Raw genomic sequence first — 27,041 nt, 5'->3', positions numbered from 1 at the left:
ACAGAGAGACAGAGAGAGACTAGTCTGAACTAAGAACCCCAGCAACACAATTAGTTTATTGTCATGTCATGCCATGTCAGAGCTTCATTTCAATGACAGAGTTGCAAGGAAAGAGAACAAGGGAAGAAGAGAGAGAGAAAGAGAGCACTTACACAATGTTACACAGCAAATTGGCCAGTGTAACATTTCTAATATTGATGCAGGTGTTAAATTCGCTCTGTAAGTGTTAAATTAACACTAATTGGTGTAAAAGAATCCCAGTGTTGGTGTTAATAACCAGTGTTAAACCAAAACCACGCCCATCATTATCATATTTCCCAGTATGCTCTATTGCAGGTAGATTTTTAGAGTTGTTTCAATATCTATGTATTGATTCATTAATTTTATACTTAATTTTATAATAACATACATTTTTCTAAATTAATCCAATCTGGTACTTGGACTTCCGCTCTATTACTGAAATGGTTGTTCCAGTTAAGATGGTTAAGGTGGTCTCATATCTTAATCTTCTCAACCCAGCAGTCATTCTGAATGTTGAATATCCCCACTCTGGCTGGATTCCAATAGAAGTTACACATCACTTTGCAAGCCAGCATAATGTGACTTGCAGGCCTGATGTGGCCTGTAAACCATGAGTTTCAAGTCACTGTATTAGGGTAAAAGGCCATATGAAATACGTGTTGTATTGTGTTAAATAATACAATTTTAATGATAATGTCTTCACTTAGGATCTCACTTGGGGAAGGCCACAGGACTGAAAATTGATGAATGCAACAACCATGTCTCTGTCACTAACAAATACAGTCATGGGTGGTAACTCTACACTTCACTCGAAAGGCAAGGCACTCTGGGAAATATTCAAATATGGCTTTACACTAAGCAGTGTGTTAATTTAACACTGAAAAGTGTGGACCCGTATAGACACTGGACCAGTGTTAAATTTAACAATATCAGTGTTGATTTAACACTGTCAATGTTAATTTAACACTGGAGAATTTGCTGTGTAGCAAATGTCATGCAACCATGCATCAGTGCTTGCTTGCATCATACAAAGCCATTAAGCCAACCAAGTTTCTCAGAAGAACAACTTGAGATGGCCTGACTTGACTGTACATTGTGGAATGTACTGTAGTATAGTGTTGCATTATGTCATTGCAGAAAGGCAAAGGGCGAAAAAAGGAATGCAAATATAACTACATTTAGTATTGCATGTGTGTCAGTGTATATCAATATCATTGAGTTCTACAGGTGTGGAAATGTGTCAAAATTTCAGAGGGTGTGTCAAAATGTATATATATATATATATATATATATATATACATATAATAAAGTATAGTGTGCTATATAGTGGGAAGTATATCAACATATAATGGCATGTACTGCTGCAATGTAAGCAATTGTAGTGTAATGTATGTTAGTAATACTAAGTACATACACTACCGTTCAAAGGTTTGGGGTCACTTAGAAATGTCCTTGTTTTTGAAAGAAAAGCAATTTTTTTTCCCATTAAAATAACATCAAATTGATCAGAAATACAGTGTAGACATTGTTAATGTTGGAAATGGCTATTGTAGCTGGAAACGTCTGATTTTTAATGGAATATCTACATAGGCGTACAGAGGCCCATTATCAGCAACCATCAGTCCTGTGTTCCAATGGCACGTTGTGTTTGCTAATCCAAGTTTATCATTTTAAAAGGCTAATTAATCATTAGAAAACCCTTTTGCAATTATGTTAGCACAGCTGAAAGCTGTTGTGCTGATTAAAGAAGCAATAAAACTGGCCTTCTTGAGCCTAGTTGAGTATCTGGAGCATCAGCAATTGTGGGTTCGATTACAGGCTCAAAATGGCCAGAAACAAATAACTTTCTTCTGAAACTCGTCAGTCTATTCTTGTTCTGTTGCAAAGAAGCCATATCTCAGACTGGCCAATAAAAATAAAAGATTAAGATGGGCAGTGTGAGATATGGCTTTTTCTTTGCAACTCTGCCTAGAAGGTCAGCATCCCAAAGTCGCCTCTTCACTGTTCACTTCACTGAAGCTGCCAGTTGAGGACCTGTGAGGCGTCTGTTTCTCAAACTAGACACTCTAATGTATTTGTCCTCTTGCTCAGTTGTGCCCTGGGGTCTCCCACTCCTCTTTCTATTCTGGTTAGAGCCAGTTTGCGCTGTTCTGTGAATGGAGTAGTACACAGCGTTGTACGAGATCTTCAGTTTCTTGGCAATTTCTCAGAACAAGAATAGACTAACGAGTTTCAGATGGTTGCTGATAATGCGCCTATGTTGATATTCCATAAAAAATCAGCCGTTTCCAGCTACAATAGCCATTTACAACATTAACAATGTCTACACTGTTTTTCTGATCAATTTGATGTTATTTTAATGGGCATAAAAATTGAATTTCTTTCGAAAACAAGGACATTTCCAAGTGACCCCAAACTTTTGAATGGTAGTGTATATCAAGAAAATATGGATTGGGGTTTATAGTATGTTGCTGTGTGTCGTGTATTTTAGTACCAAATACTGGGTTTACGTATGTGTGTATGAAAATAAATGTGTTATTGTGGGGTTGCAACATATACTGTAATGTTGCATGGTATTATTATTATTATTATTATTATTATTATTATTATTATTATTATGGTATTAGCACTCTGTTTGAAGGGTGGGTTGTATAGTGTACTGTAGTGTGTATTAGGGTAGTGAGGTGTGTACCAGTTTGGTGTTGGTGTGTATTGTAATGTCCGGACAGGACCAGTGGTAAACTTCTATGAGGCCTCCTCTGTCTTCTCCTCCTCGGTTGCTGCTGGTGCTGGATCCTCCACCTTTTCCACCTTTTCTGCCTCTTCAACCTTCTCTTTCTCTACGGCTGCTTCTGTGGCTGCCTCTGCTGGTGCCTCTACAGCTGTGGCTGCCTCTGGCTCTGCCTGTGCCTCCTCTGGCTGTGCCTCCGCTTCTGCCTTCTCTTCCTTTACCTCTGCTGCTGCTGGTGCACTCTTGGTCTCCGTTGTGGCGGCCGCACTCTCGGCTGGCGTCTCCACGGCAGCGGTGCATTGCACACTCAGGGAGGTTGCTAGGTAGCCCACCAGCTTCATGTACTCCTCAAAGTTGACTTTACCGTCCTGGTTGGCGTCCAGGCCCTGTTGCATTTTCTTCACTGCCTCGGAGCTGTCTGTGTCCTGGGTACAGAGTAGATAGAGAGATGGGCAGACGTGACTCAAAGGTGAAGACAGCAGAGGTGACCTCAGTAGTAACTGACCCCTTGCATCACAAGGTACAGTACTGTTTTGTGCAGCATGATTAATAGATAGACCTTGATTTAACCAAGTTTAAGAGTTAATCCATGTTGGTGCAACCCACCCTATTTTATATGTTAGTCTGTAGTGTCTCCTATTCCAAACACTAGCCATTACCGAGAAGCCTTCATTATCTTACTAGTGCAGCAGGCAGTCTAGCGGTTAGAGAAACGAGCCAGCAACCAGAGGGTTGCCAGTTTGAATCCCAGGTCTGACGGGAAAAATATGGTGGGAAGTGAGCTTGCAACCCAGAGGGTTGCTGGTATTAAATCCTAGACACCGTTGCCTGCCATTGTGCCCTTGAGCAAGGCACTTAACCTCCTACAACAACTGCTACAGGGCGCCCAGTGTGGCAGCACCCTACTCCAACCTGTATATGTACAGTGGGGTTTGAAATTATTGACACCCTTGATACATATGAGCAACAATGACTGTATAAAATAAATTATTAAAATACTGTATGCTTCATAAAATGGGGAAATTATATTATTTTATACTAATTAAATTGCTCAGAGAAAGAGATTTTGTTTAACAAGTAATACAAACAAATCTCAAAAAGGTAGAGGTCAGAAAAATTTACATCCCATTTTTTTGAGCAGACAATATAGCTCAGTATTTTATTATTTATTTTATACAGGCATTATTTCTCATCTTTATCAAGGGTGTCAATAATTTCGAACCCCACTGTATGTGTGTCTTTCGGAGGGGTTGGGATAAAGCAGAAGTCAAATTTCGGTTGGACCTTGTGTACAATTGACAATTAAAGTGATCTTAATCTTAACAACTATAGCTCAATCAAAGAGTTCAAAAAGGTGTAGTGTTTATGGCTGGTTTATAACTTCATTTGAGTGACATCAGCCATGGTGAGTGTGGAGGCTGCTGTCTGACTGACCATCATGATGTTGTGGAGCTGGCTCTTCACCAGCTTCTGGAAGTCATTCCCTCCCAAACTCTCCTTCCCCTTGGCTGACTTCAGGAAGACACCCACTACCGTCTGAATGGCCGACTCCATGACTGCTCTCTCTCTCTCTGCCCCGAGATAGAGGGGTAGGGTTTGGTAGAGAGGGATGAACAGGGTGGTTGGGGGAAAGGGGGGAGAGGAAGCAGGTAAGAAGGTAAGAGAGAGCAGAGAAAGAGAGAGAGACAGAGAGAGAGAGAAAGAGGAGAGAGAGAGAGAGAGAGAGAGAGAGAGAGAGAGAGAGAGAGAGAGAGAGAGAGAGAGAGAGAGAGAGAGAGAGAAAAAAAAAACAGAGATGGTGTGAGATATTGATTGAGTGACACAGGCAATGCACATTTGACAAAATTATTTCTGTGACAATCTACAATTTAATTTAAGTAGACAAAGATAGACCACCACAGTGGAAAAAGAAACAGTGGATGTCCTTGAGATGCACAAAGGCTTGTGGTTTCAGGTGTTGAGCCTTGAACTCCTTGGTAGAATAGGGTAGGTAGGAGATGGACAGGTGATGTGCGATAAACTAAGGGTGAGAGAGAGTCTGACTGAGAGACAAGCGGTGATGTACAATGGAAGTTCTGATCTTTGATAGGTCATCTGATCTACTGAAGCCACCATAGGGCCACGGTTTCAGATTACCTCAGGGATTACCTGCCACCTGTCTGCTCTCTATCTTTCTCTATCTCTCTCTCCTTCTTTATACAGTACCAGTCAAATGTTTGGACACACCTACTCATTCAAGAGTTTTTCTTTATTTTATACTATTTTCTACATTGTAGAATAATAGTGAAGACATCAAAACTATGAAATAACAAATATGGAATCATGTAGTAACCCAAAAAGTGTTAAATATATCAAAATATATTTTAGATTTTAGATTCCTAAAAGTAGCCACCCTTTGCCTTGATGACAGCTTTGCACACTCTTGGCATTCTCTCAACCAGCATCATGAGGAATGATTTTCCAACAGTCTTGAAGGAGTTCCCACATTTGCTGAGCACTTGTTGGCTGCTTCTCCTTCACTCTGCGGTCCAACTCATCCCAAACCATCTCAACTGGGTTGAGATCGGGTGATTGTGGAGGCCAGGTCATCTGATACAGCACTCCATCACTCTCCTTCTTGGTAAAATAGCCCTTACACAGCCTGGAGGTGTGTTTTGGGTCATTGTCCTGTTGAAAAACAAATGATAGTCCCACTAAGCGCAAACCAGATGGGATGGCATATCGCTGCAGAATGCTGTGGTAGCCATGCTGGTTAAGTGTGCCTTGAATTCTAAATAAATCACTGACAGTGTCACCAGCAAAGCACCCCCACACCATAACACCTCCTCCTCCATGCTTCACGGTGGGAACCACCAATGCTGAGATCATCCGTTCACCTACTCTGCGTCTAACAAAGACACGGCGGTTGGAACCAAAAATCTCAAATTTGGACTCATCAGACCAAAGGACACATTTCCACCGGTCTAATGTCCACTGCTCGTGTTTCTTGGCCCAAGCAAGTCTCTTATTCTTATTGGTGTCCTTTAGTAGTGGTTTCATTGCAGCAATTCGACCATGAAGGCCTGATTCACGCAGACTCCTCTGAACAGTTGATGTTGAGATGTGTCTGTTACTTGAACTTTGTGAAGCATTTATTTGGGCTGCAATCTGAGGTGCAGTTAACTCTAATGAACTTATCCTCTGCAGCAGAGGTAATTCTGGGTCTTCCTTCCTGTGGCGGTCCTCATGAGAGCCAGTTTCATCAAAGCGCTTGATGGTTTTTGCGGCTGCACTTGAAGAAACGTTCAAAGTTCTCGACTGCCCTTCATGTCTTAAAGTAATGATGGACTTGGTCTTTTACCAAATAGGACTATCTTCTGTATACCAACCCTACCTTGTCACAACACAACTGATTGGCTCAAACGCATTAACAAGGCACACCTGTTAATCGAAATGCATTCCAGGTGACTACCTCATGAAGCTGGTTGAGAGAATGCCAAGAGTGTGCAAAGCTGTCATCAAGGCAAAGGGTGGCTACTAAAATATATTTTGATTTGTTTAACACTTTTTTGGTTACTGCATGATTCCATATGTGTTATTTCATAGTTTTGATGTCTTCACTATTATTTTACAATGTAGAAAATAGTAAAAATAAAGAAAACCCCTGGAATGAGTATGTGTGTCCAAAGTTTTGACTGGAACTGTATGTCTCTCTCTCTTTCTCTGTCTCTCGATCTCTTTCTCTGTTGCCTCCTCACGCCCTTATGCACTCTCATGTGATTACAAAAATTAATTTCAAGATTTTGACAGACATTTGACATAGTGAATATGTTAGCATGTGTGCGTGTGTGTGTGCGTGTGTGCATGCATGTGCGTGTTAGTTTGTGCTGTATGCGTCTTTATATGTGAGTAATCAGGTTGTATGTGTGTAATACAGCCCATGAGTGTTGGACTGATTGAATGAGATATGCGTGATATGTGTCCTATTACTCACAATAGACAGCTGTATGTGTAAGATGGCCCTCACACTGAGCACAAAATACAATGCATGACAGTGAGTGACATATCCATGCAGGAATTCCATTCATTTCTGTCAGAGGAGATCACTTAAACAGGATAGGAATTTACAGGCCAAGCTAGTTTGCCCCAAAGCGGTGAAGGGAGATGTTTGCACGTTTAATGAACCAACCTCACTCGTTTGTCAACTTTAGTATTTAAATGTAGCACAAAGTACACACACACGTTCGCCAAGAAAAAGCATACACTGTAAAGAGGTTACTGTGAATTTGACAGTAGCTTCGAGGCAGCTCGGTGGCAAGTACAATTCTGTATTTCATAGTACAGTACACCTACTGTAATATAAATACGGTATCAAAGCAAGTACTGTGTAATGTCACACAGTACAATACGTAAAATTCACTGTATTATACTGTAAAAAAGTATATGCTACCATAATCGGAATCAATGAATGGATGAATTAATTAATTAAATTCATTGAGGGGAAGGGTTTGTATTTCACAGTATTTTACTGTAAATACAAGGGATTGTTGCTAGCAGGTTAGCTCCTAGGTAAAGTGTTTACAAATACAGTATATTATTGTATATTTGGTGTTTTATATCACTTGCACTTCTAGAGGCTTTAACAAAGGCTTCCAAACTGCAGCGACTACAGGACAAAACAGACCAAAAGTACATGGCAAAATGCTCAACCATACTAAGTGGAATTAAAATGGATTGAATTGTCATTTTTTGTCAACGGGTTACACAAAATACTCTGTAATGTCAAAGTGAAAGAAAAATTCTAACATTTGTTAAACATTTATGAAAAATAAAACACTAATATATCTTGATTAGATAAGTAATCAACCACCTGAGTCAATACATGTTAGAATCACCTTTGGCAGCGATTATAGCTGTGGGTCTTTCTGGGTAAGTCTCTATGAGCTTTCCACACCTGGATTGTGCAACATTTGCCCATTATTCTTTAAAAAATTATTCTGTCAAATTGGTTGTTGATCATTACTAAACAACCATTTTCAGGTGTTTTAGGTTATTGTCTTGCTGAAAGGTGAATTCACCCTCCCAGTGTCTGGTGGAAAGCAGACTGAACCAGGTTTTCCTCTAGGATTTTGCCTGTGCTTAGCTCCATTCCGTTAATTTTTTTATCCTGAGAACCCCCCCCCCTCGTTAATGATTACAAGCATAGTAACTACAATGTTGTTGATCCATCCTCAGTTTTGTCCTATCACAGCCATTAAACTATGTAACTGTTTAAAGTCACCATTGGCCTAATGGTGAAATCCCTGAATGGTTTCCTTCCTCTCCGGCAACTGAGTTAGGAAGGACGCCTGTATCTTTGTGGTGACTGGGTGTATTGATACACCATCCAAAGTGTAATTAATAACTTCACCATGCCAAGATAAATTCAATATATATATATATTTTTTACCCTTCCACCAATAGGTGTCCTTCTTTGCGAGGCATTGGAAAACCTCCCTGGTCTTTGTGGTTGAATCTTTGTTTGAAATTCACTGCTCGATTGAGGGACCTTACAGATAATTGTATGTGTGGGGTACAGAGATGAGGCAGTCATTCAAAAATCATGTTAAACACTATTATTGCAGTGAGTCCCTGCAACTTATTATGTGACTTGTTAAGCACATTTTTACTCCTGAACTTCTTTAGGCTTGTCGCGACTTCCTCCAAAACTGCCTCCTCTCCTTGTTCGGGCAGGCTTCGGCGTTCGTCGTCACCGGCCTTCTAGCCTCATCTCATCATTCCATTTGTTTTGTCTTGTTTATTACACACAGCTGGTTCTCATCCCCTCATCAGTACCTGTATAAGCGTTCCCTCTGCCCCCTTGTCTTTGTGAGTAATTGTTTATTCGGTGGAGCTCCTTGTATTTTGTATCGCCGGGATATTTCACCCGTGTGCATTGTTGTTTCCCTGTGCGCCTGATTTACGCTCTAGAGTGTTTGACGCATTGCTGCGTACCGCTGTGCTTTTCGGAATAAACCCTTTCATTCTGTGATTTACCCTCCTGCGCCTGACTCCGTTCAAAATCACTCACCACAAGGCTTGCCATAACAAAATTGTATTTATTTATTTATTTAACCTTTAGTTATCCAGGTAAGCCAGTTGAGAACAAGTTCTCATTTACAACTGCGACCTGGCCAAGATAAAGCAAAGCAGTGCGAAAAAAACAACAACACAGAGTTACATATGGGGTAAAACAAAACGTAATGTCAAAAATACAACAGAAAATATATATACAGTGTGTGCAAATGTAGCAAGTTATGGAGGTAAGGCAATAAATAGGCCATAGTGCAAAATAATTACAATTAATATTAACACTGGAATGATAGAGATGATGTGCAAATAGAGATACTGGGGTGCAAATGAGCAAAATAAATAACAATATGGGGATGAGGTAGTTGGGTGGGCTAATTTCAGATGGGCTGTGTACAGGTGCAGTGATCGGTAAGGTGCTCTGACAACTGATGCTTAAAGTTAGTGAGGGAGATAAGAGACGTCAGCTTCAGAGATTTTTGTAGTTCGTTCCAGTCATTGGCAACAGAGCAGAGAACTGGAAGGAATGGCGGCCAAAGGAGGTGTTGGCTTTGGGGATGACCAGTGAGATATACCTGCTGGAGCGCATACTACGGGTGGGTGTTGCTATGGTGACCAATGAGCTAAGATAAGGCGGGGATTTGCCTAGCAGTGATTTATAGATGGCCTGGAGCCAGTGGGTTTGGCGACGAATATGTAGTGAGGACCAGCCAACAAGAGCGTACAGGTCACAGTGGTGGGTAGTATATGGGGCTTTGGTGACAAAACGGATGGCACTGTGATAGACTACATCCAATTTGCTGAGTAGAGTGTTGGAGGCTATTTTGTAAATGACATCGCCGAAGTCAAGGATCGGTAGGATAGTCAGTTTTACGAGGGCATGTTTGGCAGCATGAGAGAAGGAGGCTTTATTGCGAAATAGGAAGCCGATTCTAGATTTAACTTTGGATTGGAGATGCTTAATGTGAGTCTGGAAGGAGAGTTTACAGTCTAACCAGACACCTAGGTGTTTGTAGTTGTCCACATACTCTAGGTCAGACCCGTCGAGAGTAGTGATTCTAGTTGGGTGGGCAGGATTGAAGAGCATGCCTTTAATTTTACTAGTGTTTAAGAGCAGTTGGAGGCTACGGAAGGAGTGTTGTATAGCATTGAAGCTCGTTTGGAGGTTTGTTAACACAGTGTCCAATGAAGGGCCAGATGTATACAAAATGGTGTCGTCTGCGTAGAGGTGGATCTGAGAGTCACCAGCAGCAAGAGCGACATCATTGACATACACGGAGGGTTGAATCCTTATTAAATCAAGACATTTCAGCTTTATAATTTCTAATATATTTCAGGAAAAAAAATTGTGTGTACGCCAGTGATAAAAAAATATATCTATTTAATCCATTTTAAATTCAGGCTGTAACACAACAAAATGTGGAAAAAGTCAAGGGGTGTGACTACTTCCTGAAGGCACTGTACAAATTGATGTAACCACATATAACCACATAGTTAAATTGGTACAGTATTGGTACAGTCACGATTCTTGCATTTCCATTTCTGTCCTATTCGTACAAGTATTATTTACTTGGTGGCCTGGCTGCAACCTGGTTATGCCTTCTTGCGGTCAGGGTCAGTGACAGTAGACCTCATCTCCAAACGGCCGCCAGACAGCATGTGTCGAGCCACATCACTCCCTAAATCTGACTAATGAACACAGGGCTTCTATTACTTAGCCAACATCACAAGGACAGCTCTGACCCCGCCTCAGTTCCGACACACATAAACAAATCCCTATTATTGGGAGAAAAAGGCAAAAAAACGACTCTGCAAATAATTCAATATAGACACCCAGAGGTTTCCCGTTTCACTTCAGAGCCCAAAGGAGATTGAGGGTTGTGTTTCCAAATGGGCGAATGTGATACAGTACGTGCTCTGAGTAATGGCAATACTACCGCTCGTGTGGAATGAAATATTAAGAGAGGAACAAGTTAGGTTGTGGCTATATACTGCACCGAACAGGCTTGCAGTGCCTCTCTAATTTATCACATAGGTTTACAAAAAAACTGCTGAACATCAATGGTGCACTAATTTAAGAATGAGAATTCTGAGCCAATTGAAGAGTGCCTTGAGCTCTGGTTGTTTACACAGGTTTTACTTTCGGACATTTATCATTGTTGGAGATCTTATAGGAAATAGGTTGTAGTATGTAGGCTATGACAGATTATAAAGTCGCAATGCATAGTATCACCCTTACACATACACTGTAATGGAAAACGGTACATTTTGCAGTAATATTTTGTATTATCAACAGTAAAATAATCTGAAACGTTTTACTGCAGCATACTGTAAATTATGGTGCATTGTGGGAAAATGTTGTGGGCGGGGAAATAATTGCTGTATTTCGAATGGTACTGTAATTCCACCCCACAGAATACAGTACCGTACCATATGTTTGGAGTGCAAAAAACCTTTTGACCATTAGTGGGTGCATGGTATTGTTGCTTCTGTCTCATTACCATATTTTGAGGCGTGCCTTGCAAGAGGCTATATTTGTTACACCAGTGAATGAGAATGCTGTACCAATTTAAGTCCTATGTGGTTATAGTGCCCCATCATTTTAAAATGTATAGGGGACAGATTCGAGTGGTAGCAAGTCTTAAACCTTAAATGGTTAAGCATTTTGCCATGTCCTTTTGGTCTGTTTTGCCCAGTAGTCACTGCCAGTTTGCAAGCCTAAGCTAAGGCCTCTAGAAAGTGAAAGTGAAATACACAAAATATTCATTAATATGCTGCAATGTTCGTAAACTCTTTACCTAGCAGCCAACCTGCTTGCACCAATCTCTTGTAATTACAGTAAAATATTGTGAAATACAAACCCTTCCCCTCAACGAATTTCATCCATCCATCCATCCATCCATTTTGTTTTACTGTGTGTCATTACACAGTGGTTGGTTTGATACTATATTTACATTACAGTGGGTGTACTGTAATATGAAATACAGAATTGTACTTGCCACCGAGCTTCCTGTAAGCTACTGTCAAAATCACGGTAACTCCTTTACAGTGTAGGTTTACGCATAGGTCATATGTTGTTTGGATAGTCCATACATTTTAGGCCAGTTGTACAAACCAAACAGGCTCATATGGCTCATGGTAGGCTAGATATCAGCTGATATATCCGTTTACAAAAGAGGCCTTATCTCAGGTATTTTTTGGTTGACTGTGCACACGCTATGACTGATCAAGAATAGCTATGCGTTTATGATAAATAATGCACTAACATGTAGTTAAATAGTTTTCCCCCCTTTGAAATCAAACGTTATCCGCTACTTGCTACGTAAAAAAACCTGGAGTCTCTTGGAGTCTCCAACAGCGTCGTCATTGGCACTGTCCAAGAGCGTATAGACAGTTCCTGCAAGGGTGTATCTAAAACGTGGCATACGCGTTATGAGTTAAGCAAATTTACAGTGCAAAACTTTTTCAATAAAGTATGAACAAAATATATAACTCACCATATACTTCCTACAGGACAAGCGAACAGTTCAAATGTGCCCAACTTTGTGTTACTTTTCCGTCTATCTCCGCTGCTTTGAGACCACAAAAGAGACTTGCCAAACTAGGGCTAAATAATCTCTTCCGTGATTTAGTTTTTTCTTAAACTTTTTTCCCTGACAAGTCAAAGGGCGTGTACCTGGGAGAGTTCGACAAATAAGGGGGGATGTGGAAGAGATAAGATAAGACACCTTTTTTTTTAATGAGGTGGTAAAAATGTGTATCACAACCTTGGAACTTAATTCTTCTTTATTCTATTGTCTTTGGTATGTGGTGCAAGTTTATGTCATGTGTGATTTGTGTTGTTCCACGCCAATAATTCGAGTATGAGGGATATTCTGATTCATAGGAGGCTGGGAAGAGGAGACGGATTGAGGCTTGAGTGTTGAGTTGCTTTTAACCCTTTATATCCAAAATTGACTTCCAGTTGCATTTCATGAAATGAACACAAGTTTAGCCGTTAGGCTACTGTGTGGACAGTAGTGATCTTTACCCCACTCAATCACCCAGGCTCATGGGAGTGGCCACTGCCTCAGGAGGATATCCAGACCACAACAGTCAAATGTAGGCACAGACACACATGCCCTGAGGGAGTGTGTCATGCTGTATCAGTGTGTGTCATTGTTTAATCGGAGCTGACACAGTCATTTGTCATCCGTCACACCCACACTGGCACCTTGCTGTGTTTAATTAGGATACAAACTCCACAGTTGCCCAGTATCAAAATTGCAATAGAAATGTCTAACTTTGGAAAGCGTCGCTTAACAGAATGAAATGGAGGGAAGTGTATGCTATAACACAGCTGGTGAGCATGCCAGAGCAAATAGCAGTGAATATGCACTATTTTTTACCTCACTAAACAAACACAACTTCATTAAACAAGAGTATAGGGACAGGCAGTATTTGTACAGACACCAAGCAGCTCTCCTGTATCCAATGTATTGTTGTTGACCTAGGATACAACTTATACTGGTAATGGAGACACAGAGATGGTAGATAGCAGCAGGTCTGTAGATTGCACTTACATCACTGTGTAACACTTGGAAAGGCATCTTTGTATAGGCATTATAAACCCGTATGGAATAGGATCGCTGTACCTGGTGTAGTTGTGGGAGCAGTGTAGGGTTACGATCCAATTATGCTATTAAATCAAGGTTATAATACATCTACACTAAATGAGAGAATGCACCTGAGGGTGGTGGACAGGGCCGGACTGGTACCAGAGATCGGCCCCGGCATTTCTAACACACAGGCCCATTTTCCTCCCTCTAGGCCTCCACCTGAGTAATAGCTGTCATAAACTGAGGCCAATGAACCAGAGACAGAAGGCAAGTTAAGACAATGGATCCATTTATTCAAAGTTGCCTGCTTTAGAAAATGATCAACTAAAGAATTGTGCATGTCAATTCAGATCAAAAGTTTGCCACACAGCTACATACAGGATCATTTAATTGGACTGTAGCATATTGCACAATGCTACTCTTTAGTCCTACGGAATCCCATGCAGTGTTTTTATTGGCTAAAAGCCCCCTTGCTTGTTGGCAAGTTTTCCAATCAGCTGCCAAAACTCCAGGAAAGTCAGCTCCCCATCGTTGTTTTCGTCCAATGAGCCCATGAGCTGCTCGATCACGTCTGGATCACTGGCGTTCTGCAGGCAATCAGAGAGGAGAAATGGGACAGTGACACATTCAGGCCCAGACTAGGTTAACAATGAGCAGCATGGTTAAGGCTACTATGCCATCTAATGGTAAAGAATAGTACAGTACTATAGATCAAATGGCACAGAGTCTGAGTTCCACAAACTTTGGTTGCAAAGTTGGAAGGAGGTTTATGCTATAACACCGGGTGAGCATGCCAGAGCAAATACCAGTGATGCATCCCAAATGGCACCCTATTCCCTATATAGTGCACTACTTTACGTGCATGCGTGTGTTTGGGTATGCAAGCTTATCTGAGAGCAATAGAAATGGTACAGAAAAGGATTTGGCCTGCTATCACTCACGTATACGATGCTTGTTATCACGTTGTCATTCAGCCACTCACTCACTGCTCTAGATAATTATGTATTGCGAAATGGATGCCAAGTATGAAGTGGGTGCTGAAGAGGACTAAGATTGTGTCCCAAATGGTACCCTATTCCCTATGTAGTGCACTTCTTTTGACCAGGGCACATAAGGCTCCGGTCTAAAGAAGTGCGCTACATAGGAAATAGGGTGCCATTTGGGACTGAGACTGATTTACCTTGACAAATGTAGGTAGTTGACAGGCCACCAGGCTGCTGAACTCCCCTTTGCTCAAGGTGTTCGAGGATCCATCCTTCCCAGCAAAGGTCTTGAACTGGGAGACAAGTACGTTGATGGCAGATTCCATTGTACTGAGTCGGTATGTAGGAGTTGACTGCGAATACATGACAAGAGAAAGAAACAGGTCTGCTTATAAATTGTCTATAAATGTTATTACAATGTTTTTATCCATTGTAGAAGCAGACTTTAAAATAAAGCCAACAACTAAATGATGAAAAACAAGAAAAACATGTGAAATCAGATTCAGAGAGAGGAAAGAAAGAACCATATTAAAGGAAAATCAGTCACAAGTCGTCTCACTTGAGGTATGGTCTGGTTGCAGCAGGAATGGAGAATCTAGTCTTTCCAATCTTTCGTCTCCTCTTTTATTGTCTCAATCCCCCCTTGATGACGCAGACATCAGCGGAAAACCAACAAGTTTCCATCAGGATATTCTTATCTAGCTTTCTGGTTTTCCATCGCACCTTCTGGAAGGCACGCAATCACCCCAGACCCAAATGCACATATGACCTTTATATACCAATCAACATTAACAAATATATTGATATGATGGAAGTTTACTACAGTCAAATTCAATATTATTCTGTAGTTTTGATGCTGTATAAACATTTGATCAAGTCAGCAAATAACTTTGCTGACAGGACACAACATATTTCAGTTGGTTTTCTTGCAGTGTTGGGGACTTAGGATAACATCTGTCAGTTCATTTTAATCAGGAACCTGAAATCAACACTGAATCAGCATAGATGCATTCATACATATCTCTCAAACCCAACAATGATGACCAAATGGTTTGAAGAAAATGCTGTATCATCAAATGATGCAGTGAACCAGGAGGGCAAGTCTGCACACGAGTGTATGAGAGAGAGAGAGCGAGAGAGAAAGTGTGTGTGTGTGTCTCTGAGAAAAGGTGTGTGGTGGTGTTTCCTCAGGTTTTAAAATGGGAGTCCTGTTCACCATGTACAGTGCATTCTGAAAGTATTCAGACCCCCCCCCCCAAATCAATCTACACACAATACCCCATAAGGACAAAGCAAAAACAGGTTTTTAGAGATATCTGCAAATATATGATATGGAAATATTACGTTTACCTAAGTATTCAGACCCTTTACTCAGTACTTTGTTGAAGCACCTTTGGCAGCGATTACAGCCTAGAGTCTTCTTGGGTATGAAGATACAAGCTTGGCATACCTATATTTGGGGAGTTTCTCCCATTCTTGTCTGCAGATCCTCTCAAGCTCTGTAAGGTTGGATGGGGAGCGTTGCTGCACAGCTATTTTCAGTTCTCTCCAGAGATGTTCGATCGGGTACAAGTCCGGGCTCTGAATGGGCCTCTCAAGGACATTCAGAGACTTGTCCCGAAGCCACTCCTGCGTTGTCTTGGCTGTGTGCTTAGGGTTGTTTTCCTGTTGGAAGGTGAACCTTCGTCCCAGTCTGAGGTCCTGAGCATGTTTTCATCAAGGATCTCTCTGTACTCCGTTCATCTTTCCCTCGATCCTGTGACTAGTCTCCCAGTCCCTGCCGCTGAAAAACATCCCAACAGCATGATGCTGCCACCACCATGCTTCACCGTAGGGATGGTGCCAGGTTCCCTCCAGACGTGACGCTTGGCATTCAGGCCAAAGAGTTCAATCTTGGTTTCATCAGACCAGAGAATCTTGTTTCTCATGGTCTGAGAGTCCTTTAGGTGCCTTTTGGCAAACTCCAAGCGGTCTGTCATGTGCCTTTTACTGAGGAGTAGCTTCCGTTTGACCACTCTACCATAAAGGCCTGATTGGTGGAGTGCTGCAGAGATGGTTGTCCTTCTGGAAGGTTCTCTCATCTCCACAGAGGAACTCTGGAGCTCTGTCAGAGTGACCATCAGGTTCTTGGTAATCTCCCTGACCAAGGCCCTTCTCCCCCAATGGCTCAGTTTGGCTGGGCAGCCAGCTCTATGAAGAGTCTTGGTCGTTCCAAACTTCTCTCCTTTAAGAATTATGGCCACTGTGTTCTTGGAGACCTTCAATGCTGCAGAAATTTTTTGGTACCCTTCCCCAGATCTGTTCCTTGACACAATCCTGTCTCGGAGCTCTACGGACAATTCCTTCGACCTCATGGCTTGGTCTTTGCTCTGACATGCACTGTAAACTGTGGGACCTTATATTAGACAGGTGTGTGCCTTTCCAAATCATGTCCAATAAAATTGAATTAACCACAGGTGGACTCCAATCAAGTTGTAGAAACATCAAGGATGATCAATGGAAACAGGATGCACCTGAGCCCAATTTCGAGTCTCATAGCAAAGGGTCCGAATACTTATGTAAATAAGGTATTTCTGTTTTAAATTTCTAATAAATTAGCTAACATTTCTTAAAACCTGTTTTTGCTTTGTCATTATAGGGTATTGTGTGTAGATTGATGAGGGAAAAAATTTAATTTATCAATTTTAGAATAAGGCTATAACGTAACAAAATGTGGAAAAAGTCAAGGTGTCTGAATACTTTCTGAATGCACTGTAGCTAGGCCTTGTGCAGAGGCCCAGTAGTAGAGCTTGACCAGGTGTTTGGGAGTGTCACGGATGCCGCCGAGGCTGCTCCTCCTCCTTGCTCGGGCAGGCTTCGGCGTTCGTCGTCCCCGGAGTACTAGCTGCTACCGCTCAATGTTTTCGATGTTTGTTTTGTAATGTCTAGTTGGTACACCTGTTTCGTATTCTGTATTGATTATGTTACATATAAGTTCTCTTGTTTTATGTTTGCCTTTGTGTGTTATTGTCCGCGTGTCCTGTATGTATGGTTGGCATTGATCATCCTGTTTATTACGCACTCCGTGTATTATCCTCCTCTTGTGTTTTGGAGGCTTTTGTTTTTGTGCGTATTTTTGGAAAGTAAAGCAGTCGTTACTGATCTTCTGTGTCCTGCGCCTGACTTCACCGCTGCATACACTTCAGCATTTTGACAGAATAACACACCACCCATGGAGTCAGCAGGAGCAGCGGCGGTGACTGAGTCACTGGAGGATCGGGTCAGCAGCCAGGACGCCATGATCCATAGACTCGGCTCCGCCATGCAAGACGTGATGGACACCCTGCGCCGATGGGAAAGAGGAGGCTTGCCCACACCTCCTTCTACATTACCACCACCATCGGCCAGCCCCATCGTACCATCTCCGGAGTCCAGTGGGATTCGGCTCTCGCTCCCGAGGGCATATGATGGCACCGCAGCCGGGTGTCAGGGGTTCCTACTTCAAGTGGAACTCTACCTGGCAACCATACACCCGGCGCCCTCGGGATACGAGAGCGTTTCCGCCCTCATCTCCTGTCTATCCGGCAAGGCGTTGGAGTGGGCCAATGCCGAATGGAGGGGAATAGATGCCGCCACCATCAGCTACGCGGAGTTCTCCCGCCGCTTCAGGGCTTTTTTCGATCATCCCCCAGAGGGTAAAGCGGCGGGGGAGCGTCTGTTCCACCTCCGACAGGGGAAGAGGAGCGCACAAGAGTTCGCCCTGGACTTCCGGACTCTAGCGGCGGATGCGGGGTGGAATGAGAGGGCCCTCATCGACCACTATTGGTGCAGCCTGCGAGAGGACGTTCGACGAGAGTTGGCCTGCAGGGACACCAATCTAAACTTCGATCAGTTGGTGGACATGTCGATCCGTCTGGATACCCTGCTGGCTACCCGCTCTCTGTTGTTCACCTGTGTATACCAGTAGTATTTCCCCAGGTTGCATCTCATTCCCAGCATAAGGCGCTAGTCGATTCAGGCGCAGCTGGGAATTTTATTGATCGTAATTTTTTTGTTAATTTAGGGATTCCCCTCCTACCAGTAGATGTGCCCTTTCCTATTCATGCCCTAGATAGCCGTCCGTTGGGATCTGGGTTGATTAGGGAGGTCACAGCGCCACTAAAGATGAAGACGCAGGGGGGTCATGAGGAGATCATTCAGTTGTATCTGATCGACTCTCCTGCGTATCCCGTGGTGCTGGGACTTCCTTGGTTAATCTCCCATGACCCCACCATTTCGTGGCAACAGAGGGCTCTCAAGGAGTGGTCTGACCAGTGTGTCGGGCGGTGTCTAGGTTGCCCGTAGGGGCGACAACGGTGGAAAGTCCGAACCAAGTGCCCGCACATTCCTCCTGAGTATGATGATTTGGCACTCGTGTTCAGCAAGACGAGGGCGACGCGATTGCCACCTCATAGACAGGGGGATTGTGCGATAGACCTCCAGGCAGGTGCTGCACTTCCGCGTAGTCATGTGTATCCTCTGTCTCAAGAGGAGACGGCGGCTATGGAGACATACATAGCCGAGTCTCTGAGACAGGGATACATACGGCCCTCCACTTCTCCTGCGTCCTCGAGTTTCTTTTTTGTGAAGAAGGATGGAGGGTTGCACCCGTGTATTGATTACCGTAGTCTCAATCAGATCACTGTTAAATACAGTTATCCTCTCCCTCTGATTGCGAGAATGACGGAATCATTACACGGAGCGCGTTTCTTCACAAAACTGGATCTCAGGAGCGCCTACAACTTGGTGCGCATTAGGGAGGGAGATGAATGGAAGACAGCATTTAGTACCACCTCGGGTCACTATGAGTATCTCGTCATGCCATACGGGTTAATGAATGCTCCTTCAGTCTTCCAATCCTTTGTGGACGAGATCTTCCGGGATTTGCATGGGCAGGGTGTAGTGGTGTATATTGACGACATTCTAGTGTACTCTTCTACACGAGCCGAGCATGTAGCCCTGGTGCGTCGAGTGTTGGCTAGGCTGTTGGAGCATGACTTGTATGTCAAGGCAGAGAAATGTCTGTTTTTCCAGGAGTCCATCTCCTTCCTGGGCCATCGGTTGTCCGCGTCAGGGGTGGAGATGGAGATTGACCGCGTTTCAGCCGTGCGTAATTGGCCGACTCCAACCACGGTTAAGGAGGTGCAGCGGTTTTTGGGTTTTGCCAATTACTACCAGAGGTTTATCCGGGGTTTTGGACAGGTAGCAGCTCCCATCACCTCCCTGCTGAAGGGGGGCCCGGTGCGTTTGCAGTGGTCGGCTGAGGCGGACAGGGCGTTTGGACAACTGAAGGACCTGTTCACCTCGACTCCGGTGCTGGCGCATCCGGACCCCGCTTTAGCGTTCCAGGTGGAGGTGGACGCGTCAGAGGCCGGTATTGGGGCTGTACTGTCTCAACGCTCAGGCACGCCTCCTAAACTCCGGCCCTGCGCTTTTTACTCTAAGAAGCTCAGCACGGCGGAACGTAATTATGACGTGTGGGACAGGGAGCTGCAAGCCGTGGTTCAAGCCCTAAAGGTGTGGAGGCATTGGCTTGAGGGGGCTCAACACCCTTTTCTCATTCTGACTGACCATCGTAACCTGGAGTACATCCGGGCAGCTAGGAGACTGAACCCTCGTCAGGCTAGGTGGGCCATGTTTCTGGCCCGGTTTGTTTTTAAGCTCACTTACATCCCAGGGTCCCAGAACGTTAAGGCAGACGCCCTGTCCCGGCGATATGACACAGAGGAGAGGTCCATTGAGCCCACTCCCATACTGCCGGAGTCTTGTCTGGTGGCACCGGTGGTGTGGGAGGTCGATGCGGAAATCGAGCGGGCGTTACGTACCGACCCTACTCCTCCAGAGTGTACAGTGGGGCGGACGTACGTTCCGCTCGAGATTCGTGATCGTCTCATTTATTGGGCTCATACGTCACCCTCCTCTGGACATCCTGGTATTGGCCGGACAGTGCACTGCCTTAGTGAAAAGTACTAGTGGCCAACATTGGCTAAGGACGTGAGGGTTTATGTCTCCTCCTGCTCGGTGTGCGCTGTGTAAGGCGCCTAGACACCTGCCCAGGGGGAAGTTACAACCCCTACCCGTTCCACAACGGCCGTGGTCTCACCTATCGGTAGACTTTGTCACGGACCTTCCCCCCTCCCAGGGGAATACCACTATTCTGGTCGTTGTGGATCGGTTCTCTAAGGCCTGTCGTCTCATCCCAATGCCGGGTCTCCCTACTGCCCTACAGACTGCTGAGGCTTTGTTTACCCACGTCTTCCGGCACTACGGGGTACCCGAGGATATAGTGTCTGATCGGGATCCCCAATTCACCTCTAGAGTCTGGAGGGCGTTCATGGAACGCTTGGGGGTCTCGGTTAGCCTTACCTCGGGTTTCCACCCTGAGAGTAATGGGCAGGTGGAGAGAGTGAACCAGGATGTGGGTAGGTTTCTGAGATCTTATTGCCAGGACCGGCAGGAGGAGTGGTCGGGGTATATCCCCTGGGCAGAGATTGCCCAGAACTCCCTTCGCCATTCCTCTACGAATATGACCCCTTTCCAGTGTGTGTTGGGGTATCAGCCGGTTCTGGCACCATGGCATCAGAGCCAGATCGAGGCTCCTGCGGTGGATGAGTGGTTTCGGCGCTCGGAGGAGACATGGAACGCTGCGCATGTACATCTGCAGCGGGCTATCCGTAGGCAGAAGGCGAGCGCCAATCTCCACCGCAGTGAGGGTCCAGTGTACGCACCTGGAGATCGAGTCTGGCTCTCGACTCGAAACCTGCCCCTTTGCCTGCCCTGCCGGAAGCTGGGTTGGCGGTTTGTGGGGCCATTTAAAGTCCTGAGGAGATTGAACGAGGTATGTTACAGGTTACAACTGCCTAATGATATCACATTAACCCCTCGTTCCATGTGTCTCTCCTCAGGCCGGTGGTAGCTGGTCCACTCCAGGACAATGAGATACGGGAGACTCCTCCGCCCCCACTGGACATCGAGGGGGCTCCGGCGTACTCAGTCCGGTCCATCGTGGATTCGAGACGTCGGATGGGGGGTCTGCAGTATCTCGTGGAGTGGGAGGGGTACGGTCCGGAGGAACGGTGCTGGGTGCCTAGGAGGGACATTTTAGATCCCTCCCTCCTGACGGAGTTCCACCGGAGTCATCCCATGCGCCCTGCTCCGCGTCCTCCTGGCCGTCCCCGAGGCCGGGGTCGGCGCACGGCTGGAGCCGCGCATCAAGGGGGAGGTACTGTCACGGATGCCGCCGAGGCTGCTCCTCCTCCTTGCTCGGGCAGGCTTCGGCGTTCGTCGTCCCCGGAGCACTAGCTGCTACCGCTCGATGTTTTCGATGTTTGTTTTGTAATGTCTAGTTGGTACACCTGTTTCGTATTCTGTATTGATTATGTTACATATAAGTTCCCTTGTTTTATGTTTGCCTTTGTGTGTTATTGTCTGCGTGTCCTGTATGTATGGTTGGCATTGATCATCCTGTTTATTACGCACTCCGCGTATTATCCTCCTCTTGTGTTTTGGAGGCTTTTGTTTTTGTGCGTATTTTTGGAAAGTAAAGCAGTCGTTACTGATCTTCTGTGTCCTGCGCCTGACTTCACCGCTGCATACACTTCAGCATTTTGACAGGGAGATATAGAATGTTAGGTATGACAGCTTCAAAGTGTTGGACTATCCATCATTACTGACAACTTTACTAATCAGTTAATCTTATCAGGACTGGTCCAGTCTCACTGGTTCAGTCACGCATAGGTTAAGTCCCCAAATGCACCCTATTCCCTGTATAGGCCACTACTACCCCACAGTGGTGGAAAAAGTACCCAATTGTCATACTTGAGTAAAAATAAAGATACCTTAATAGAAAATGACTCAAGTAAAAGACACCCAGTAAAATACGACTTGAGTAAAAGTCTAAAAGTATTTTGTTTTAAATATACTTAAATATCAAAAGTTAATGTAATTGCTAAAATATACATAAGTATCAAAAGTAAAAGTACAAATCATTTAAAATTCCTTATATTAAGCAAACCAGACGTCACTCCAACAATCAGACATCATTTACAAACGAAGCATGTGTGTTTAGTGAATCCGCCCGATCAGAGGCAGTAGGGATGACCAGGGATGTTCTCTTGAAAGTGCGAGAATTTGACAATTTTCCTGTCCTGCTAAGAATTCAAAATGTAATGAGTACTTTTGGGTGTCAGGGAAAATGTATGGAGTAAAAAGTACATTTTCTTTAGGAATGTAGTGAAGTAAAAGTTGTCATAAATGGAAATAGTAAATTACAGACATGGACGTTTCCCAGTTGCTTTGAATGTTCAAAATCATAGCGCAAGAACACTTTTAAAGCCTGAAAGGATAAGATGATCCAACTTTCAAAACTAGTCATTTTTGGCTAGCCACAGCAGTCAACTAGTTAGCCGTTTAGCTTTCTAGCTCATTCACTAATTTGTTTGTTAACAATTAAAAAGCTAGTTAGCTACCACATGTTATTTTTAAACTGTCAGAGTAGCTCGCAAGCAACAAGATATGCCAAATAAGTCTAAAAACCACTTGAGGGCAAATAAATCAGATTTTACCGTTCAGACAAGTCGCATGGCCAGGAATGAGATTTGTATCTGAATTCAAATCACCTACAAAGGTGGCTTGAAATATCAGATTCCATGTGCTTTTTGGCAGTTCAGACTGCAAAAAAAAGCACAGATTTGAATATTCCCCAAAAATGTATTTGAGTCGCTTCAAACTGCCAGTGTGAACAAGCCCTTAGACAGAGGAAAATATAACATTTTCATTCAAGATTATTTTTTTATTTAAAGTCCAATACAAACCCACTAAAAGGAGAAATGGTTGCCAAGACTAGACTACTCATTCAGCTTAACTCAACATTGTACACGTCACCTGATTCAGGACTTTCTGTACATTTATGAATTAAATGCTAAACTGGGATATGTCCTGACTCCTAAATGATCATGAAGGATATGTCCATTGTAAAATAACAGTTTGATAAAACAATATATCCTCCACTTGAATGAATACCTAAGAAATAAGTGTTTTTTTTATATTCTCTGAAAATGTTAGTGTGCGCATTTGGGGAGTTAAACTTCATTTCCTCAGTTTATGCAGTTTGTTTATAATCTCTCAAGTTGCTTTTTTAAGTCTTTATCCACATCAGCTAGAATTCTTTGGCCAAAAAGCGTGAGCAATTATTTTACATTTACAAGTTTTAAATTCAACAAAAAAAACAAAGATTACTTACTATATTTTAATTAAATAAAAAAAAATAAAAAAATCTCTCTTCATAAAAGACCATAAAATAACCAGACCATAGCCAATCAAGTTAACAAATATCTTGAATTCTTAAGCTTACAGAATCAAACCAATTTAGTTGCCTGTCAAACACTTTGTGAAACCAAGTGTGAAAATTGACTTACAAATAAATGGCACATACAGTTGAAGTTGGAAGTTTACATACACTTAGGTTGGAGTCATTAAAACTTGTTTTTCAACCACTCCACTTCTTTTTAACAAACTATAGTTTTGGCAAGTCGGTTAGGACATCTACTTTGTGCATGACACAAGTCATTTTTCCAACAATTGTTTACAGACAGATTATTTCACTTATAATTCACTGTATCACAATTCCAGTGGGTCAGAAGTTTACATACACTAAGTTGACTGTGCCTTTAAACAGCTTGGAAAATTCCAGAAAATAATGTCATGGCTTTAGAAGATTCTGATAGGCTAATTGACATCATTTGAGTCAATTGGAGGTGTACCTGTGGATGTATTTCAAGGCCTACCTTCAAACTCAGTGCCTCTTTGCTTGACATCATGGGAAAATCAAAAGAAATCAGCCAAGACCTCAGAAACAAAATTGTAGACCTCCACAAGTCTGGTTCATCCTTGGGAGCAATTTCCAAATGCCTGAAGGTACCACGTTGATCAATCAATCAATCAATTTTATTTTATATAGCCCTTCTTACATCAGCTAATATCTCGAAGTGCTGTACAGAAACCCAGCCTAAAACCCCAAACAGCTAGTAATGCAGGTGTAGAAGCACGGTGGCTAGGAAAAACTCCCTAGAAAGGCGAAAGCCTAGGAAGAAACCTAGAGAGGAACCAGGCTATGAGGGGTGGCCAGTCCTCTTCTGGCTGTGCCGGGTGGAGATTATAACAGAACCATGCCAAGATGTTCAAAAATGTTCATAAGTGACAAGCATGGTCAAATAATAATCAGGAATAAATCTCAGTTGGCTTTTCATAGCCGATCATTAAGAGTTGAAAACAGCAGGTCTGGGACAGGTAGGGGTTCCATAACCGCAGGCAGAACAGTTGAAACTGGAATAGCAGCAAGGCCAGGCGGACTGGGGACAGCAAGGAGTCACCACGGCCGGTAGTCCCGACGTATGGTCCTAGGGCTCAGGTCTCTCAGTTGGCTTTTCATAGCCGATCATTAAAGAGTTGAAAACAGCAGGTCTGGGACAGGTAGGGGGTTTCGTAGCCGCAGGCAGAACAGTTGAAACTGGAATAGCAGCAAGGCCAGGCGGACTGGGGACAGCAAGGTGTCATCATGCCCGGTAGTCCTGACGTATGGTCCTAGGGCTCAGGTTCTCAGAGAGAAAGAGAGAACGAGAGAATTAGAGAGAGCATACTTAAATTCACACAGGACACTGGATAAGACAGGAGAAGTACTCCAGGTATAACCAACTAACCCCAGCCCCCGACACATAAACTACTGCAGCATAAATACTGGAGGCTGAGACAGGAGCGGTCCGGAGACACTGTGGCCCCATCCGAAGAAACCCCGGACAGGGCCAAACAGGAAGGATATAACCCCACCCACTCCGCCAAAGCACAGCCCCCGCACCACTAGAGGGATATCCCCAACCACCAACTTACAATCCTGAGACAAGGCCGAGTATAGCCCACAGAGGTCTCCACCACAGCACAAACCAAGGGGGGGCGCCAACCCAGACAGGAAGATCACGTCAGTAACTCAACCCACTCAAGTGACGCACCCCTCCCAGGGACGGCATGAAAGAGCACCAGCAAGCCAGTGACTCAGCCCCTGCAACAGGGTTAGAGGCAGAGAACCCCAGTGGAGAGGGGAACCGGCCCGGCAGAGACAGCAAGGGCTGTTCGTTGCTCCAGCCTTTCCGTTCACCTTCACACTCCTGGGCCAGACTACACTCAATCATATGACCTACTGAAGAGATAAGTCTTCAGTAAAGACTTAAAGGTTGAGACCGAGTCTGCGTCTCTCACATGGGTAGGCAGACTGTTCCATAAAAATGGAGATCTATAGGAGAAAGCCCTGCCTCCCGCTGTTTGCTTAGAAATTCTAGGGACAATTAGGAGGCCTGCGTCTTGTGACCGTAGCGTACGTATTGGTATGTACGGCAGGACCAACTCGGAAAGATAGGTAGGAGCAAGCCCATGTAACGCTTTATAGGTTAACAGTAAAACCTTGAAATCAGCCCTTGCCTTAACAGGAAGCCAGTGTACAAACAATAGTATGCAAGTATAAACACCATGGGACCACGCAGCCGTCATACCACTCCAGAAGGAGACGCGTTCTGTCTCCTAGAGATGAACGTACTTTGGTGCGAAAAGTGCAAATCAATCCCAGAACAACAGCAAAGGACCTTGTGAAGATGCTGGAGGAAACAGGTCCAAAAGTATCTATATCCAAAGTAAAACAAGTCCTATATCGACATAACCTGAAAGGCCGCTCAGCAAAGAAGAAGCCACTGCTCCAAAACCACCATAAAAAAGCCAGACTACGGTTTGCAACTGCACATGGGGACAAAGATCGTACTTTTTGGAGAAATGTCCTCTTGTCTGATGAAACAAAAATAGAACTGTTTGGCCATAATGACCATCGTTATGTTTGGAGGAAAAAGGGGGTTGCTTGCAAGCCGAAGAACACCATCCCAACCGTGAAGCACAGGGGTGGCAGCATCATGCTGTGTGGGTGCTTTGCTGCAGGAGGGACTGGTGCACTTCACAAAATAGATGGTATCATGAGGAAGGAAAATGATGTGGATATATTGAAGCAACATCAAGACATCAGTCAGGAAGTTAAAGCTTGGTCGCAAATGGGTCTTCCAAATGGACAATGACCCCAAGCATACTTCCAAAGTTGTGGCAAAATGGCTTAAGGACAACAAAGTCAAGGTATTGGAGTGGCCATCACAAAGCCTTGACCTCAATCCTATAGAACATTTGTGGGCAGAACTGAAAGAGTGTGTGCGAGCAAGGAGGCCTACAAACCTGACTCAGTTACACCAGCTCTGTCTGGAGGAATGGGCCAAAATTCACCCAACTTATTGTGGGAAGCTTGTGGAAGGCTACCCAAAACGTTTGACCCAAGTTAAACAATTTTAAAAGGCAATGCTACCAAATACTAATTGAGTGTATGTAAACTTCTGACCCTCTGGGAATGTGATGAAAGAAATAAAAGCTTAAATAAATAATTCTCTACTACTATTCTGACATTTCACATTCTTAAAGTAAAGTGGTGATCGTAACTGACCTAAGACATGGAATTTTTACTAGGATTAAATGTCAGGAATTGTGAAAAACTGAGTTTAAATGTATTTGGCTAAGGTGTATGTAAACTTCCGACTTCAACTGTAGCTGGCAGAAACAAAATCT

At 43.7% G+C, this 27,041-nt stretch overlaps 2 protein-coding genes across 2 annotated transcripts; both read right to left on the bottom strand.

Moving 5' to 3' along the window:
• Nucleotides 1-2,386: 2,386 nt before the first annotated feature.
• Nucleotides 2,387-12,445, bottom strand: LOC121572765 (brain acid soluble protein 1). The gene is made up of 3 exons (XM_041884789.1): nt 12,298-12,445; nt 4,187-4,323; nt 2,387-3,177 (listed from the first exon to the last, which is right to left on the bottom strand). Exons 2-3 carry the CDS (start codon nt 4,304-4,306, stop codon nt 2,767-2,769), a joined length of 531 nt encoding a protein of 176 aa, XP_041740723.1. The 5' UTR covers nt 4,307-4,323; nt 12,298-12,445; the 3' UTR covers nt 2,387-2,766.
• Nucleotides 12,446-13,670: 1,225 nt separating this feature from the next.
• Nucleotides 13,671-15,042, bottom strand: LOC121572766 (protein S100-A11). The gene is made up of 3 exons (XM_041884790.1): nt 14,941-15,042; nt 14,579-14,734; nt 13,671-13,985 (listed from the first exon to the last, which is right to left on the bottom strand). The coding sequence occupies exons 2-3, from the start codon at nt 14,705-14,707 to the stop codon at nt 13,857-13,859; spliced, it is 258 nt and encodes an 85-aa protein (XP_041740724.1). The 5' UTR covers nt 14,708-14,734; nt 14,941-15,042; the 3' UTR covers nt 13,671-13,856.
• Between the last annotated feature and the right edge of the window lie 11,999 nt (nt 15,043-27,041).

This window comes from Coregonus clupeaformis, chromosome 8 (genome assembly GCF_020615455.1).
Source record: "Coregonus clupeaformis isolate EN_2021a chromosome 8, ASM2061545v1, whole genome shotgun sequence".
NCBI classification, from domain to species: domain Eukaryota; kingdom Metazoa; phylum Chordata; class Actinopteri; order Salmoniformes; family Salmonidae; genus Coregonus; species Coregonus clupeaformis.
The sequence above is the reverse complement of the archived record's forward strand: the minus strand, read 5'-3'. Positions and strand labels throughout refer to the sequence as shown.